The 20,001-nt window shown below is 33.1% G+C and overlaps 1 protein-coding gene across 1 annotated transcript in view; it reads right to left on the reverse strand.

Moving 5' to 3' along the window:
• MS3_00010478 (uncharacterized protein) overlaps positions 1–20,001 on the reverse strand; it is a gene marked incomplete at both ends in the record, with an annotated part of 178,673 nt that overhangs the window by 5,334 nt on the left and 153,338 nt on the right. Inside the window, 8 exons of the mRNA XM_051218846.1 lie at positions 6,169–7,072; positions 9,362–9,682; positions 12,049–12,306; positions 12,722–12,863; positions 14,922–15,223; positions 16,241–16,729; positions 17,240–17,410; positions 17,851–18,114. Of these exons, the coding sequence (XP_051072340.1) occupies positions 6,169–7,072; positions 9,362–9,682; positions 12,049–12,306; positions 12,722–12,863; positions 14,922–15,223; positions 16,241–16,729; positions 17,240–17,410; positions 17,851–18,114 (2,851 nt within the window). The remainder of the gene's footprint in view (positions 1–6,168; positions 7,073–9,361; positions 9,683–12,048; positions 12,307–12,721; positions 12,864–14,921; positions 15,224–16,240; positions 16,730–17,239; positions 17,411–17,850; positions 18,115–20,001) is intronic.

Below are 20,001 nucleotides of genomic sequence, written 5' to 3' on the forward strand. Positions count from 1 at the left end.
TGTAAACTTATTGTTCGCTATGTTGTTTCTATCTAGTTACAGTGGTGTACTAATTTATTGGCCTCTATATTGTGGTCCATTTTGCCTGTCTATCTGTCTACCTAAATGTCAAAGGAGGGTTTCTATGAAAAGTCCCAAATAGCACTGAACACAGTTACCAGGCTCGGAAAGCCATTCAGACTGGATTACTAGTGTAAAATTTTGATTAGCTCATAAATCAAGCATTATTTTTGAGTAAAACAAAAAGTAGTAAGAGTAATCGATAATCTTGGAATACAGTCAAGGTCAAAATAATTGTTTTCTATGTCAATCAGTCATAGAATTAATATAAACAGTCAAGTATAAACAAAGTTTGACCTGACATAAAGGTGTAACAGTTCTAGTGGTCACATTTTAGATCGATATAACAGGAGGAAATCGATGAGCGAGAAATTCAGGCGCTGAAATAATAACAATAAAGGTAGTGTACACATTAGATTTGAAATAATCTCAGCGACCGAAATTTATGTAATTCCGACGTTTGGTCCTTCAGTCTTATCTGGACTTCTTCAGGATAGTGAAAAAAATTGAAAAAGATGAATGGGTAAAGTGAGACATTTTTGTCCAACGATAAAAAGTAACCGCATAATACATAAGCATATTGTGATGTGCGCTACTTAGGCAGACAGATATGAATAGCATATAGAGGGAATAGGAAGTGGAATACTTACCAGCAGAAGATTGAAACAAAGAGGAGAGGAAGGAAGATCGAGGGCAATCAAAATAACAACAGGACTGGAAACACGATGAGGAATGTAAGGGGCAGCTCAAGGAAGATATGCAAATAATGGACTTAATGTATGGTTTTCATATTTTACAAAGGTACTGTGTGATTTCACACAAAATAAACCTGTTTACCTTATTGTCTTTAGTTCGTGCCCCCAAATGCCCTGGTACGGCCGAGAGTCGGGAGAGTCCGCTCTCCCTCTCCAAATGCTCTCACATGGCCACGCATATATAGCCTCTGCTAGGGAAGTCCTACTCACTGCCTTCTCGTGGCAGGGGTGTTGTTTACGAAAATGAGAGGACGAAAAGCGAATGTCCGGCGCTCAAACCGGATTCCAAACCAATGGCGCACATGGGCTCCAGTATCCTGCGGGAACAAATGGCGTATGAACCAATTGTTGGTCACCGGCTTCCACGGGACTGCATCTCCTGACGACGCTCCACTGCCTTGTGGATCAGACCTTCAGGTCGAAGACCCGGGGAGTGGCCCCCTAAGAAAACCACCTGCTTCGGTCTGGGCACCCGGTCAGTATCACAGACCTCACACATATCGAATGAGATTTGTATGGCGCATATGTATTTGGTGCCTCCTTTTACCAATATCTATGTGTTAAAATAAATAAATAAATCGTGCCAATACGTTACAGTCAGTTGTCGCATAATTTGGACGTTGTTTATTTGTGCAAAATAAAATGGGCACAAAACATCTAGTTTTAAATCTTTGAAAAGTTAAATAATTTTCGGAGGGATTTTTGAATGGTTTCTTTGTAAAAAGTGATCATCAGTATTGCTCAAAGGAAATATGTAAAATAGGATGCTAGTTTATAGTTTATTGATTTATCGATTAGTAAGATAACTGACCAAAGTGAACAGGTTTATCTATGACAAACAGATTGAGAGTTTGATGTTTAAAAGTAACCAGAATATCAATAGTTAAAATGAAATATTGTGAAGACCACTGTTCTTTGATACAACCAAAGACGTGTGATACTTTTTTGGAATGCGATGTTAGCTCTTGACCACGTTTTTTGGTAAAAATCGTAAATAGTCGAACACAAACTTAGAGTATAAATCAAATATTAAGGATTTACTTCAAATTCTTTCACTGAGATTTTAAAAATACATTCTCCCTCTTTAATGTCTCACATTAACTTGGCGCCCAAATATTGTGAAACTATCCGTTCAAATTTAGACGAAAGTTCTTATTTAAATATTAAGGTTGTATGAGTCATTATTGTTCAAAATAAACAGACGGTGAGTAGTACATATGAGGAAATAGTTATATAATTAAGCTCGTATTCTAAATTTTAAACTTGGTAGGAATAAAACGCTACCAAGTTTAACTAAGTTTCTATCAGTAGTTTAGGGAAATAGTTGAATATCAGAAGGAATGTCTCATTAAAAACGTGTTCGATTACTTTCTAGCTAAACAGACCAGTAACAAACATTGTGATGAATAGATAATAAAATCATCAAAGTAATAATCGTTTATTTGTTAGACTTATTTTGAGCATGATACTCATAACTCATAGTAGATGTCCATGACCTGTAGAATCAGTCAAATTGAGAATAAACTAAATATCCATCGATAAAACATCAGATGAGTATAGTGATGGGATATATCAATCACTACAGGAAATACATGAATGCATACGTTTTGATATTATGTGTGGTAGTAGGTCTAGACTACTGAAATGATAACTAGAATAGAACAAGTACAGAATGTTCTCTACTATGCAGTAATTTTTCATACACCATCAGTTATAGATGAAAGTATTTCATAAGCTACTAATTCACTGTTTCAAAAGCATTAGTTGTAATTTACTAGTTACACGTAAAACCATATACCAAGTTGAGTATTGTATAGAAGCTTACAATATTGTTATTATTTTCAATATAGATTAAACCATATTTGAATCTATGATTCTGTTGTATTAAAAGTTGACTAACTGTACTAATAAACAGATTTAAACCCTACACTTTACTAAATTCAATTTGGGCAGTTGGATAATGTTCTTAGCCCTTTCACTTAAAATATTAGCTTAAAGCCAAATGTACAATGCTCTGTAGTTGATAAATAAATTCGATAAATCAATTAATTAAACTAATTAGCTACTATTTCTTATTCCTAGAACTTTGTTCTGTATAAGTTGTTAAACGTCTAGTCGAATACATCCTTTATCTATTACATTATGTACATTAACTTACTAAAATGCATCGATAAATACAATATTTATTTCTAATTAGAATAAGGGTTACATGTACATAATATTAGTTCACTTTTCTTGTTGTTTTGTCTTTATTATTATTATGTTACGTTAATTCTAGAACTGTGATAGTATTTTTGACACCATTTACAAATAAATATAATGTAATATAAATATATTGATGTTCAAAGTTATCGGCTATTCATAACTGAGCAACTAAGTAAATGAAAGTTTACTTAGAACATCTACTAGTTCAAGGTTGATTACCTTTTTCAAATTAATACTATTTAGCGTGTTTATTTTGTTATATGTTAGTGCATTCTTGCATTAAGTAATTTATTATGATTTACAGAGTCAACTAAATCAGAGATGTGGTTGTAATTCATTGATTAAGCTGAATGGATTTTGTGAAATTGGAGTCTAACTTAACAAATCAATGATATCATGTTCATAATGAACTCTGAGGATTTAAAATTTTAAACCTTATATTGAAGTCATGTGTGTATGTACTGATGAGATGTCTTGTACTAGGACAAAAACACTGTCCAGTCGTTCTAAGCTTCTAGTGGTTCTTAAACTAATTTGCAGTCACTATCAAAATTATATAAACGATGTATTATTTGTTTTAGAATCAAATAAATCTTGGAGTGAAAATTGCTTAGTATTTTAACTACAGTTTACACACAGAATTTATGTTTCCAGCATTGCGTATGAGATTCAAATTCGGTAGATGAGATCTTACGAAATCTACATGATATATGATTATATATTATTTCGTTCGGTTTTCGAAATGTAACTCGAAATGAACAGAATGTTTAAATTTTCTCAGCCTTAAAAACCTACCTTCAGTATGTTCTAGTGAGGTATTTTTAAAGGTACATCGTTTACTGGATATTTTCTAAATCACCTATTTCTTTTCGTATTGTATTTAGACCAGAATTGCGCTTATCAAATTGGTTTCATCTGTTAAACGAAACTAAATCCCTGAAATACCTTTGTCCTTGAAGTCAGCTACCAAATCGACGAGATTTTTCAACATTGTGACATCTGACGAACTTCCGTCTAATATGTAAATATGTATATTTCAAAAGCTATATAAAAGTTTGTGTACTTGGCTATTCGTCACAATTATTATAGGAAAGCCAATGATCCTAGCTAGCTGCCAGAGTTCTACTGAGCGAAGCAAAAGTCGAATATATAACTTGGTGATTAGCTGCTGAAGTTGAATGATTAAACAAAGACAGTGATATATCAGAAGAAGTAAACACCAAGGTTATCTTTATATGGAATGCATACATATGCACCTGCATATGAATTTTTAAGATATTTTATACAAAATGAGATATGATATGTATTACGAGATCCAATTATGTGAAATTGATAGTTTCACTATCAAACTCAACGTTAACAGAACAAACTGTCAAGAAATTCTGATAATTAACTTCTATTTAAAGTATGTACTGATGTTGTTGTCAGAAATAAGCAACAACAGTGAAAGCTTCACTATCAAACCGTCAAGTTCACAAAACACAATATCTCCAAAAAAGGGTGTTGTGCATACACTTAGCTTATAGGTAAGAAAGGTTATATTTACATATTGTATGATAATGAGAATACTGTCCAGTGTTACTAAGAGCTACCTCGACATCAAATTTGCACATTAATAACAGTAAAAATATATACTGATAACAGAAATCGAGTACAATTTAATTACTCTAAAGAGATCAGTAAATAAGAATATCTTATTGTAAAGTAGAATCAATTTACTAACAAGATAATTGTGAATTAACTTAGTAATATGTATCTAATGATGAGTTAGATTTATGTGTCACCCATATATTTTAACTGCAATCAACAATCTACTTATGTTATGAAAAAAGTTTTGGGTAGTAATAATATGAGAATAATTTCAGAAAGCAAAAAGCATATATCAACACAGCGAAAGTAACATGCCCAACAGAATAAGGACATATACTTTGGATGAAAGAAAAATTTAGCAATATTATAACACTAGCTTGAATTCAATCCATTTAATTGTGTCATAGTATGCAGAAAGCATTTTAAAAGATTTGCCCAAGAAGATGCAAGCGAAAAAAAGTACGCAAGAAATTTGAATATACAAGCACAATTATAACGTTTTAAAAGTAAAAGAATAGAAAAAAGTAGTCGAAGTACACAACTTATTCATGTTGAACACAATCGAAAAATATACAAAGAAAAAATCGATAACGTTGTACACATACATATACATATACTTACACACGCACACACACTTACTTTTTCGACTTGCATTGTCTATTTAGTATTAAACGCAGAAAAATCAATTTAGGATTAAAGGGAAAAGAGTGTAGATAATGATCTCTCAGTAGTAGATCAGTTGACATAAAATTGCACCGAGAATCAAGGTGATCTATTCTACAACTACCATATTCAGTGAACGAAAAAAAAGATTCAAAGCAATTCGTAAGTACTAACCAGGAAATTTACTACTCTTGTGGGCCACTTTTGACCGAGAAGTATGAAGTTCAAACCTAAAACCTAACTGTTGAAAGTCAAATACTGTATTCGTTGGACTACCATTTGACTAGACTATTCAGTAATGTAATAGAAAGGCTTAGAGCTTTTTTGGGGTTACTATCGATCCTAAGCCCAGTTAAACGAGGAGGGTTGGGGACGGGATTAGTAACCTCAACCCATAGAAAGCCTTGTTAAAAACGCACACCAGAAAAAATAACTCAAACCATAGACAGAGTGATTCCGTTATACCACTGAGGGTTTGTACAAGCTTGCCGAAGTTGGTGTTACTTCAAGAATAATGTCTTTAGATTGGATCATTGAAGATAAAACATTGTTACTAAGTATGTATCAAGTAATGATAAAAATAGAAACTGGAAACAGGAAAATTATAATTTCAGGTTGGTTTGTTTTTTTAAAAAGACATTATGTAGTAAAGGATCATTATTCACTGCCCAGTGCTTAATTATATACTACGAAAGATGTGAAATAATTGGATTTCCTTTTCTAAAATAGCTTCTAATGTAGAACAGTCATTTTCAAGCTAAATGCTTACTATTCAACAACATATATCATAATGTTAAAAACTATCATTTAGGATTGTAAATAACACAACTATTCATCATCATTACATAATTACGAAATAATAAGTTAGATTTTATATTTTCTACACAAAACTTACTCATTTCTATTATACCATCAATAAATTCAGCTCTTGTAAGTCGACCATCTCGATCACGATCTTTACGATGAAATAAATCAATAACACGTGCTTTATTTGTACTTAACCATGAAACATAACGTTGACGCCATGATTCAAAATGAAAATCTTTCATTTTTTCCACTTCATTTAAATAAGCTAAACGTTCATTTAATTGGGATTTACGTGTTAACATTGCAATCCATAATTCTCTCCAATTTAAATATAATTGATTAATATTCGGTGAAGTGAAAACTGATATAGATTGATTATGTTGTTGATTTGCTGTATTAATAGAACGGTTGAATAGATTACCACTGGGTCGTATTGGTAAACGACTTCGGCGATTATTATTATTAATATTATGAGATGATTTAACTGGTGTACGTCGTTTAGCATGTTTTATAATATTTTCATAAATAAGTTGTTTTTGTCTCACTTCTTCTTCTAAATGACTATGTAGATTGAGTAATTGTTCAATGATTTTTGAATCGGTTATTTCATTTAAAACTGTTGTAAAATCAGTAAGAATTTCAGGTTGTTTTAAATCTTTACTATTTATACTACTATTACTATTGACAACAACGTTAGGTTGGCGAACTAAAGAAGTAATAGTTGATATAGCAATACGTTCTTGAGTTATGGAAAATAAGTCTTTGGAGTCTATTGATTTTGAATCATTTGAGTCTAGTTTACTCTTAGCTGATTGTAAATTAGTCGATGAAGATGACAATGATGATATCGGTATTGATGTTGGAATACTTTTTAATTCACTCGTTTTTACATGTATCCAGTGCATGAGTTCTTCACGTTGAAGTTTACGTTTATTCTGTTCTTCTAAAGCTTCTTGCAAACGATCTCCACGTTGTTCAGACCATGAAGTTAACTGGGTAAATTTTTTGTTAAGAAAAAAATTAATGAATAACAATTAATGGAATTAATTTAAATGCAGTTAAACATACTAGTTGAATTAGGTTATGGACACATTTATGTTAGTATTGCAAAACAAAATCACGAGGGAATGGAGGACGATCTTCTCTTTTAGTTCGTCTTTCATTAAAGTTGATCATCTGATCCATTTAGATTGTGAGTTCAATATTCATGGTCACAATATTTAAAGTCCTTAGAAACTAATCTATTTTAATTGAAATAAGTCAGTACAAAATCAACGGTTCATACCCAAAAGCATTATTATTCAAAATTACAAATCCTTTACTTTACAAGCTTGAATCAATTTCCGCCTAATTTGGTTTGAACCACTGAAGTGTCACTTGAAAGCTCTGACTCAAAGCTGAGTAAGCGAGTCTTCATTTTACTGTTGTAAAGGATTAGTTTGCTAAGTCAATCTAATTACCAAGACGGTATAGTTTTTCGAAACAACTCTCCATGATATTTCTATATCTGTTAAACAACTACTGGAAATAGGATGTACAATCGGTAAACATCTCATCTGAATGTAGGACAATTTAATAAACTACAAACAAAACTCTTTCGTTATCTAATGGAAAAAGATTACAAAAACTTGATAATTTAACTATCCAACTCACCATGATTTTGTTTATACTCAATTGACATCAAGTTAAATTGAAAATTGTTTCCTAATTTATGAGAAATACTGTTTCACTAAGTTAAATTGGGCTTGATAGAATGAACTTAATCTATATCTTACAAAATGATTTTAGTTTTGAATTTTAAAAATGTGAACATTCCAGCAGGAGTTCTTAAACAACAAATTCAATGATCAAAATGAATTTCATTTATAACATTTTACTTGATAACCTCTATATAATGTATTTGTTTGTTGGGGCCAACAAAAAGATAAATAGCTGGATAATAATGAGGTATCTTGTAGTAAATAAAAGTTATTCTTAGTTAACATTTGTTAATGTATCTTAACTCCTATTCTTCATACGGGAATTTAGAGATTATAAAACTGGGTGGCTTGATACATAATTAATATGTGATAATAAAATGAAATCAATTAACCTTAATCCAGTGGTTTTATTTTGTTTTCTATACGTGTTGAAATAGGTGAATATTAAAAAGAGTATCTATTAGGAGTATGTGAAGTATTTATAAACTGGTTATCATAATTCAGAACAAGATAATCAGCAAATAAGTGACAGGTTACAGATATACTGAAATTAGGCTTCACTTATTCAATTGCCAATTAATTAAACTTGTAACACTAAAGAAACTAGCTAAATTTTCATTGAACAAGCAACATAAAAATACCCAATCTATCAGACACAATAAAAGTATATAACTACATGAAACTAGCAATGGAATTATATGTAATTAACTGATTCTCGTGTTACTTCCTACTTTCTTATCGACAATATTCTAGAAATAGTTTTGAGGGGAATGTGTAGGGAAAGTAGCGACATCGAAAACAGGAATAAAAGTATCTTTTTTGTAAGGAAATATAAACTCATATATTTAATAAGAAGTCATCCTGTAAATGTTCAAGGTCGTTAAGTAGGATATTTATTACATATCACTCAAAGGTAAATTACTATTTAAAATTCAGTCGTAACGTAGAACTTGGTATACATGTACATCGGTCCAAGTAGCCACACTCCATTAGGACAACGAGATCAAATCGTTAGGGCGAATCCAGTAGTACTAGAGGTAGTACCAATATTAGTGGTAATAAAAAAGGTTAGTCATCAAAGACACTATTAGGGAAGAAAATGTAAATTAATGAAATAAAAAAAATTATGAGGAATTGAGAAGTTTAGAATCTGGAAGACAAAGAATGAATGTGCCATTGCGAACGGTTTCGAGCCATGTTATTCAAGGTCTTTAACCACCGGTTACGGTCATCACGCGGATCTTAACCGGGTTATACATACCTACTACGGTGGTTCAGTCCAGTTGTCGTTGACTTTATGGAAACCAATGCATCCACTGATCCTTGATGCTTATTAATCAATGATTAAAGCCAGCGACTGTCATGTTACAGTTATTTTGCAACATATAAAATAACTAATGGGAACTCAGGATGGTTATTTATGCTTATTTTCTGTTTTTTGGTGAGATTTAATATCCCTTACTCTTCTTCGGTTTATTAAGTTAAAAGCATTCTTCTATATATCACAAAAATGCATCAAGTCTACACTGTAAATGGAAACGGTAATAATAATAATAGTAGCCATATGTACAGTACGCATACCTCCTCCCATCGTGTACGAATAGTATTAACCCATTGACGTAAACGTTTCACAGCTGCTGGATGAGCTTGAGATAAAAGTTTATTTCCTAATTGTAAAGCAGCTTCAACTCGATCAGCTTGATTCATTAAATTAGAATGTGTTTGTCGATGAGCTGTAATTGCATCTGTTAAATTAGTTGGTGGATTGTTAGTGCCAGCAATTTCAATTTCCAGTTCGCCATCATCATCAAAGGTGGGTAAAGCAGCCAAACGATGAATAACACGTTCTGCGCCAGCAAAATAATCCATTAAACTTCGACATGTATCCTGAAATTGCTGCGCCTGTAAGTGAAGACAATAGTATTTGTGAAATGTATCTACTTGAGAGGATTCTGATAACGTAAGTCAGTAATAAAATGTACGTTAACTTATTTGGCTTTAAGATACAATTTTTCTAAGAGGACTGAAAATCTACCAAGCTTCTCAAACTGATATGTGTGCGTTGAGTCTTCAACTTGTGAATTAATGATTACAATTTAAATGCCTCAACTACCTAATATTTAATATTTCACTATACAATTCGTAACCTATAGTGCTATAAGTAATCTAAAATACCATGTAATGAAGATGCGTTTATCTGACAAGGTAATAAAGTTGTGTGATAAAAATACATAATTTGAATTAAATAACCTCGAAAATTTGAACAATTTAAAAACGGTTTCTTAATCAGAAACAAGCAAGCATTGGAAACTAAGGTGTACTTGTTGAGTCGTGTTCTATGTTATGCCCATATAGTTTATTCTAGCTTGCGGGTAGATCAATTTATTCGTTCTCTTTGAGTCGTATTTTGACCTCGTTAATTTTTCGCTTATCGACCTTGACTGTTTTTATGTAAGCGTATGTGTGTGCAGTTCTTATCCTACTCAACATATGTCTGTAACTTATTTTTGTCTGACTATAAATATCGATCCATGTTTGGTTAACACACACCTTCTTCACTGAGGGTCATTTAATTTCGCGGTGAGACTATAATTTATGGACGACCTCTAAGCGACGATAAAAATACCTTGAGGATGTCCATCTGCATACTACGGCTAAATGATGGTTATAAACCAGTGTGAGTAATTAGGATTAATATTTACGGTTGATAGATAGGGTTAGGAATTTGATTTAGGGTTCTCATCACGAACTGACATCAGCTATAATGCCAAAACTATATTTAGCCAAGTGAATGAATTAGTTTCGCGCCAAAATTCAAGACCTGTTATCGTAAACTTGATTGGTTCGTCCACAAACTATAGTCTCACTAGTTTCGCTTCTCTCTTCTTCTCTTCCTTCGCTCCGTCTCCTTGACTGTCTGTTCAGATCAACGATTGTATGAAATATACGTATTCAAACTTCATTCTCGTATTCAACTTATTTAATCCCGTTATTCACAAACATGAGTTAAGTCAATGATTATATACGAGGGTAGCCAGGATGTATATTTCGATAACTTGATGACAATCATTCGTACGATCCTATTGGAATCAGATATCGGGCCACTAAATACTAAACAGTTTGTTCTTAATACCCTATGACTACATAGTGTGATATAAGTTAAAGTATTTCAGGATTAAACCCAGAACTTTCAGTTATTATAGTGAGCACCCTACTGTTAAGCCAATAAGATGTAACCAAATGGTCAGTACTGCAATGTTTTACTATATATCGCTACCATTCTTCAGCGTCTGAGACAATGGATGACACTTTGTAGACGCCAATCTCTAGCACTGGATGCAAATCAAGTAGAATATGAAACTAGAAAGCGATGATTGACAATAAGAATAGACGAAAATATAAGAAATGGAGAAGAGAAAGAGGTTGACAGTTTGACCTGCACCAAACCGTCGAGGGCCACATAGAAGTTCGCTATTTATAAAAAAAGACTAGCCCGCCTCTCTGCTTCTAGGATGTCAACATCACTGAACATGTGAGTTATCCACCGAGGAACAACTTACTACCCCAGCATTGTGGTAAAGTTCAAAGAATAACCTTGTCCTCAAAACTGGGACATTCTGGTTTTGGTCAAGACATCCTTCATCTAGTATGTTTGTAATGGTAGGATCTGATGGAACAAGTGTTGTATTTAATATATCTGGAGATCATCGAGTTAAGGTAATAGCTACGGTTGGAATTCGCTACTACTTGAGAGAAGGTTTGAGATGCTATAGACCTAATACGATACATCTCACATATAAAGTGAACCTGAGAATAATTATGAAATAATGAGTCGGCATAAGTGAAAAAAACTGAAAAGTGGAATACATAACACAGGAAATTTGTTTTTCATGATTGGTTTTTTGATTTGGACTGTCAGAGATAGTTGAGCTAATCGGGAGTTCTTAAAAGTCCACCTGCTTACTAAGCGGAAATATCTATTGATAATTATTAAATACTGGCGGCATCATGATTACACTGGATCTCGTAACAAGCTATTATACAAACATAGTACAGTCACCATTATTATAAACAAACAACTCTAAGATGTATTCCAGAAAACGGACATATTTTTGATTAATGTATGAAATTCCTATCGATCCATGACTTTTACACTAGTAGATTATGTGACAACCAATTAAAATAAATTGTGAAGTAGGTTAAGATCATTAAAAAATATTTGCATACCAGTTAATGCAAATATTACAAGGTGTTTACTCAAATATTACCATTTTTAATGCATGATCCAATCGTTCACTTCGACGTTGAGTTAAATTCTGTACACGATCCCATATTTTAGATAAATGATTTAATTGAGCTTGCATAGCAAACACATCAGCTTGATTGCTAGCTGATGAACCAGCTCCAGAGTCAGTAGTAGATGAAGCTTTATTCATTAAATCACTGGCAGCTTGATGTATTAATTTCACAGACGTGGCACGTTGTTCCAGCTCAGCTTTGAAACGATTATGAGATTCTAACAATTGCTGAAATACGAAACAAATAATTTACATTTTCATCCGTATAACAGGGTTTTATAAGAAACCAATGTTTAAAATACAGAAAATGTGACCTAGTTGAATCAATTTTAAACAATAGCCGTGTATGTAGTTAATTTAGTTATCAACCCAACACCTAAATTAGTAATCACCAACAAGGCTAAGTGCAACCTCGAAGAAGAGGTTATACAACTTATCAGTGAAGTGAAGAAATTAGCATCGATCAAATCCATGAGCGTATAAGTTACTTAATAGCATGGTTGGATCATAACTGATGAACTGGCTAAGTTGGTGTTGGTTAAACAACAACTGATAACCAGCCAAAAAAGTTCAGTAAAGTTAGCTCAAAACTTTTCAATAATGTTCACAGTCGATCAACAATTATAATTAAGAAGTGGCTAACCTCAACAATATCCACATCACCATAGTTTCCAGTTTGTTGTTCAGCTAATTGTGGTTCAATCTTACTCAACCAATCAAGTAAAGCTTCCAATGCTTCTTTATAAAGACCAGCTGCCAAGAGAGCTTGTTCTAAAGTGCGTTGTCTAAAAGAGAAGGGAAAAATTGGATATGATATGTATGTCTATGCAGAAAATCAATGTCCCAAATAGTGTCAAGTCAGTCAATTGGATAGAATTCGTATGTTCATATTTTCTACAATTCAGTCACTTTTTAATGCGGTGTAAAATGCCCGTGCAATGCTCTGTAACTAATTTAATTTTACTAGCTTTGAATCAAGTCCTTATTCGTTTCTTTTTCTGAAATCCAGAAACACGGCTAAATCATGAATCACTTGTTATCCATGCAGTTCAAAACAAGGTCAGGAGATTTAAAGTTCCACTCATCCCATATAGTATACAATAAATGAAAACTAAATCATGAGATCATTAGTAACTAACTGCGAAGACTAAACCCGGGAGTTCTGGTGAGAATACGACCATGTTAGTAGCGAAGTATTTACTCATCAATAGCAACGGATAGTGATTGCAAAATATCATGAATTGATTGAAGTTATTAATCCAAACTACTGGATACCAACTCAGCGCTCTGTAAGTTAAACATTTGCCAGGAGGCTTGAGGATTTTGGGTTGGATTTCCGTTGGGTTCGTGGGTGTGCACTCCCGAGAAGTTCCATAATAAGACGAAACGGCTGTTTAGTGATCCTCGACTTTCAACAAATATCTGACTAGGGTCAGTTAAATAGAGAGCCAATCAGAAGTGGAGAAAAGGTCACACGATGGTAACCGAAAGTGACCTAAAGGTCAAATGCATTTCGGTGGGGTCAGTGGGTCAATCTTCTAAGGATAGAGTGGTATATATAGGAATGAGTAGTTGGGTATTTCACTCGGTATTCCAATACACTTTCTCGCTCACTCGTGTGTTCTCGCTCAAGTAGTCAGTTGGAGGGGGGTGGGTCAGCAAATCGCGTATTCTGTATCAGTATCAGATTTCGGACACCACACGTCACAAGTCAGTTTGTGATTGATATTACAAAAATACATCTATTGAGTGGCTCGTGAGATTATTGTCTAAACCTAAAATAGTCAATATCTTTATTCCGAAAATTCTAAATCGATACTCTTAGCATTATTAAGTTTATTATGAGCTTTTAACAACTTGGTAAAAATTTATACGAAAAACAAATTAGACAAGCTTGATGGGCCCAAACAACTGTTTAGGAAAAGCACTACTAACCCATAAATTACAGTAATGTTACATCGAAAAATCAACAGATGTACCATAAAAGTGAAAACTGTATTTACTTCAAAGTGGCTAAACGAAAAAAACTGATCGGTAACCCACAGTTGTGTGCATTTTAAAGTATCTTCAAAGTAAGCAAATTTCTACTAATCAACTCACTGTGTATGTGCCGTTTGTTTCAAAGAACATGAACTGTTAAGTCTCAAAGATTACTGAACCATTCTAAATTTATCATGTTTCTATTAAATTATAAAGGGTTATTATTAAACTTGATTCTTTCTCTCGCCTTATTTCATTAACATATATGACCTTTCATTTTTGGATTTCCTTGTAACAATTGTTGCTGTAATACCATATCGCGAAGATTAAAGCAATGAATAGTTACATAGACTATTTGAGATGATCATGACCGGTAGACTGATTTTTACTGACGATAACTAAGCTCAAAAACGTGGTCATCGGACAACTGACCCGGTCCTCCATTGACAAAACTGCTACGCCTTACAGCTAAATAGATCTCAGCTTCATTTTATTTACAGAGTGCAGTTCTTGCATTCTATGTAAACGGATGATATACACTTGTCAGCACCTTATTTTTTTAGCTGTCCAGTCAAGTTTTTTTCAACTCCATTCCTCTAGTTCCTCCAGAGAGTAGAGGATCGAACACTGCTGAAACTAGTTTCAAACATTGACAGTGAATATAATACGTGGAATGTAACAATCATAATGAATGCATAAATTATGAATGAGAAATTTTGTATTAGATCATATTCATTACTTGTTAAAACTAGTTTATAAAGAATGACGGTACGAATAAGTTCATACGAATTCATGATTAAAGTATGAATTTCAGATTTAGTTATAAATGATATTTAATAGAAGGTTAGAGATTATGAAATTACCTCGCTAAGGCTTTCGTACACACTGCTTGCCATAAATGCTTTAATTCACTGACCATATCATCTAATTCATCATGATCACATACTGGTGCTCTATCACGTAGTTGTCTAGCGTAACGACGCACTCCATCATAAGCCACAGTACGTGTGCTTAATGCTCGCTGTAATTCACGATGTAATGCTAATTGATAAGCGACTTTCTCAGGTCTTGTAGCGACACGATCACCATCTTCCTCCAATGAAGCTAAGTTTTCCTTTAACCAATCTGTTAACGATGTCCAGTTATCCAGAAAGTTACTGGCCTCCTAAAATTTAATCGAAAAGATCATATCACCTTTAAGTAGAATATCAAATCATTCGTCCGTTACTTAAGTGTTCCAGCATTATGAGCAAAAGTAGCCAGTCAATCTAAAACATACCAGCACATTTAAACTTTAAGATGATTTTATATAACAGTTAGTCTACTCATTATTTTTGCCAATACTTGGATCCATTCTTTTCTTTCTGTTCAAGAAGGTCGAATAGTTCAAACTGTCATTTGCTGTTATTATTAATTCCGGTTAATTATCTACGTTTTCTTAGTTGTATTTCACTCTATAAAAAGCCAATTAGCTACATAAAGAATCCCACAGTTAAGAATCACTCATCAATCTCTACTGCACTTTCAATACTACTTAAACAGTAAAATTTGTACAAGTTTACATGACGTGAATACAGAGTGATTCAGTCAGCGAAAAGCAACTTAAGGTCGGAAATAAACGTGTTCATGTATTCACCTTCGAAAAGCACTTCTATTTGGGAGTCAGTAATACTAAGAGGACTGTCTAGATCAAAGTATATCAAGAGAATTTCAATTCTGGTGAATAAATCATGGAAGTCAAGTCCCCTAACCAATGTGCATACGTGCCAACAAAATTGCCAAAGATGAGGAACTAAACAACACATTGTAATTTGTTGAGTTTCAGGTTAGGAGCGTAAATGAAGAGGAAGAGTGAACATGTGATGTGAGATAGTAAGGCACATAGAACACTACCTAGAAAAAAAACCGGGGCATGTTTTACATAAGAAGAAAGAGAGTACTCATTCAGACGACTAAGAAAACTCATTGTCTTTTATTTTCATCCTGGATAGCTAAAATGAATCACGTAAACAAAATACTCCTTTATATTTGTCAGGATATATTTACCGCACTGACTATCATCCATTCATTTGCAAAGAAACAATATGCAGTAGACAAAACTATTTTTACAGGGAATAGAATATTCAGAAAATGAAAGAATTACCATGGTATTTTGGAAGAAAGCGGAAAACAACAAACTAACCTTCAGACCAGTGTTAAGTTGACGTGTACGTTCTGCACTACGTGAAACTAATTGCTCCCATCTAGTATGAATACTAGATAAAAGATTTTTTACCAATATTACATCTTGTTTTTGTGATTGACATTGTATTTGACTTGCTAAACGATCTAAATTAATTAAAGCATCACGATGTCCAGTAATTTCTTTACGTAATTCAGTGTGATCACGTATTAATTGAAATAGGCGAGCTACGATACGACTGACTGGTTTCTGTTGTAGTATAGTACGTTCCATTTGTGTAAGCCATTGCATCATTTGTGATAAATGATCATGTAATTCTTCGACTTGTTTTAAACCTAATTCCATACGGTCACGAATATCTTGAGCATGTTTTAACAACTGAGCATAATGGTCAGAGAAACGTTCAAGATTAGTAGTTAATTGATTACATGACTCTGCTGCTGACTGATTAACTAACAATGCAGCTGAATTTCGACGCAGTTCATCAAGCTGTTTACGTAGGGAAAAAGAATAATAAAGCACGAGTTAACTTAAGCATGCATAAACATATAGCAACTACCCTACCAATTAATTTCGGTTAATCCCTTTTATTAACTTAACAGACAATATATATATATATATATATATATATATATATATATATATATATATATATATATATATATATATATATATATATATATAATATATTAGCCTTTGCCTTGCTTAGCTGTGCACTTATTCGATTTGACTATAAATTTGCCTCTGTATGTATTTGCTCACATACAAATTCGCCAGTCTGCCTCAAATTCGCTCGATGTGCTTAAAGCTTTGTTATTCGTGCTATGCGCTAATAATCTATAGTTGCCACTTCTTATTGCCTTCTGATTTCAAACACCGTGAGATTTATATAATAACGGTGATTGATTAACGAAGCAAAGCCACTACAAATAAAATGAAGTAATTACTACCGTCTACAATAAGCATATGACAAATAGTTGAAGTAAATACATTATTTACCTCTGATCCAATTTTTACAAGTTCATCATAAACTTCCATGAAGCGACGTAGCTGTTCACGTGCACTATCTGGTAAACCACCCATAATGCGTGCACCTGGTGGGGGCATTCGACTTTTTAACTGTCGAGTGCGACGTATAAGTTGATCCAGTTGACCATGAAAATTAAAGGTCTACAAAACAAAAAGATTTGAGATTATTTGAAATATTGATGTCTGTAAGAAAACTGCAAAAGTTGTACCGGAAGATATTTAACATGTTTGTTCCACGCAGTTCATTGGTAAGGTCAAATTTACTACATTTTAATTCATTGCCTTTTTCCGGCTTCTACTATGCAGTTAGAAGTTGTCTCCTACTCATCTTTATTTTGTCATCGTTGAAATAATGAAAACGTAGCTTGTGATATTTTCCAACAATTTACTTCCAAGATAGAGTGTCATCAATTATAGACAACGTCGAATGTACATTACTTATAATTCTCTTTTTCTTATTCAATTACACTATGGGTTATTTTAATTCTCTTTTAGTTAAACTAATATGAATTAGTCATAAACAGTTACTGCTTTGAGTGAAACAGGTTATTTAAAAAAACTATCTGTACAGACCATCATACCTCACTCAATGCTTCTTCTAATGCTGCTTGTTTATTGCGTACACTCAGTTTCAAATGTTCCCATGCTTTATTCATTTGAATAATTTTATCTCGGATATCTGATGTTTTAAAATCTGAAGTCTGTGATTTTCTTTTGACATCTTTATCAGTATCTACTCCAGAGGGTTTATCGATTTTGTTGCAATCAGCACGTTCTAATTTCCTTGCTTGTTCTTCTATTCTTACAACAGATAATTGATGACTGTTAATATTGTGATGAATTACCTTAGTGACAAAGTAAAAGAGAAAAATAATTAACCAAGAAAATTATAAAACTACATAACTCATAAATATTAAGCATTGATTAATAGGCAAAAATTCAGACTTGGTTACTTTAACTTCTGCAATGAAAACATCTTAAGTTGTTAGCATTGTAAACTGAGATCGTAATAACTGAGTGAGACTAAAAATATACTTAGTTGATGAATGTAAATAAGAACGGAAAGTTGATCAAGTGCATACTATTGATCATCTTTAGATTTTCAGGCTAAAACATTCTACACATACAGAAACTTTAATGGCTGAATTCATGAGTCGATTTAAGCCAGACCTCCATGGAAAACCTGGAAGAACTGGAAGGATATTTCGCCATTTGTATGGGACTCTTCAGCGGTGTGCGTGCGGGATCGTGGATGCGCACTGCTGAGGAGTTCCATACTAGAGCGAAACGTCCGTCCAGTTCTTCCAGGATTTCCATGGTAGTCTAGCTTAAGTCGACTCATGAATTCAACCATTAAATTACTACGATTTCCACAAACTCACATACAGAAACGTTATATTTTAGTAACTATAGTTAAATAAGTTTAGTAGGGTTTATGGTATTTTAACAGCTTTTATGTTATTAAACACCCGCATGATTTAACCCTACTTCTGAACAGGCTTTATTAACTCAGATATTATTTGACTACCGGGTCATTTTTGCCTTCTTACTAACTCTATTGTCTTCATAGGAGATTATGACTTGCAGTACCATTTCCTTGTAAATCTATACCTATACATCTCATGTATGCTCGTATATATCTGTACTCTTATTTCTTCATCAAATGCCTGTCTCCTTATTGCATCATGAATTATTTGCTGTTATTTTTACGTTTATAACGAGTAATATTTTAAGTAGATCTGTTTTCTTCACTTCTTATCTCTTCGTCTATCTCCCGAATATATGAAATACAGAGATCCGAAACATTCGTATTTGAATTTTTATATCCATGTTACTATTAGCGGGACTTGTCGATATAACATATACGAAATTGAGTAAGATATGTTTCAATAACATCAAGGTCATTCGATCGTTATGCAGTCAACAACAGGCACTAAAGCAAAATGCTGTGATTAGACATTATTATTTCATAACTAAAGTATACTGAATTATTAGTCAGTTAATTACATTACCAAATGAATTACTCTTCGAGAAGCTTTTATGCTTAGATATTTTTTTATGTTGACCTTTTCATGGACATCATTCAGTGTTGTCCTACTTAAAAAGAAGTTATACAATATGATGTTGAGAAGAGTTAAAATAACATCACATCATATTAGCAAATACATATTTTAAAGTAAAGAATATTTAGTTAACACATATAGAGCATACGCCAGCTTCTAGAAGAATATCTGACCCCAAAGGATATTTGACTAATAGACCATAACAACGTAATCCAATTTCTTAGCGAGTTCCTATACGTTCTGTATTATTGTAAATCAGATTTGCATTTCTGAATTCTAAACAGATATTATGCTGTATAACTTATAATCTACTTGTGTGTGAATAAAGGAGTACTGAAAACAGTCTTGGTATTTTGAAAGTATGGAATAGTGTTTCACAATTTGCTAACCGCATCCCTTGTTAATTAATTTGAGAAAAAAGATCTTTTCTTTGCACTTAAAGTAGGCCACGTGTTACGTATGCCTGAACACCGATTACCACGTTGTGCAATGCTAACGGGTGTTAGAGATGGTTGGAAGAGAATTAGGGGCAGCCAAACCAAAACGTGGCATCAGTGCTTGAAGTTACTAACGTCTGATCTGAGCCATATTGGTAGATGCAGACTACTTGGTTGGGGGCCGCGTGACTGTCGTAACCAACGGTTGGAGACTCTGAGTGACATGGCTCAG

Source organism: Schistosoma haematobium, chromosome ZW, assembly GCF_000699445.3.
Source record: "Schistosoma haematobium chromosome ZW, whole genome shotgun sequence".
Classification (NCBI taxonomy): Eukaryota; Metazoa; Platyhelminthes; class Trematoda; order Strigeidida; family Schistosomatidae; genus Schistosoma; species Schistosoma haematobium.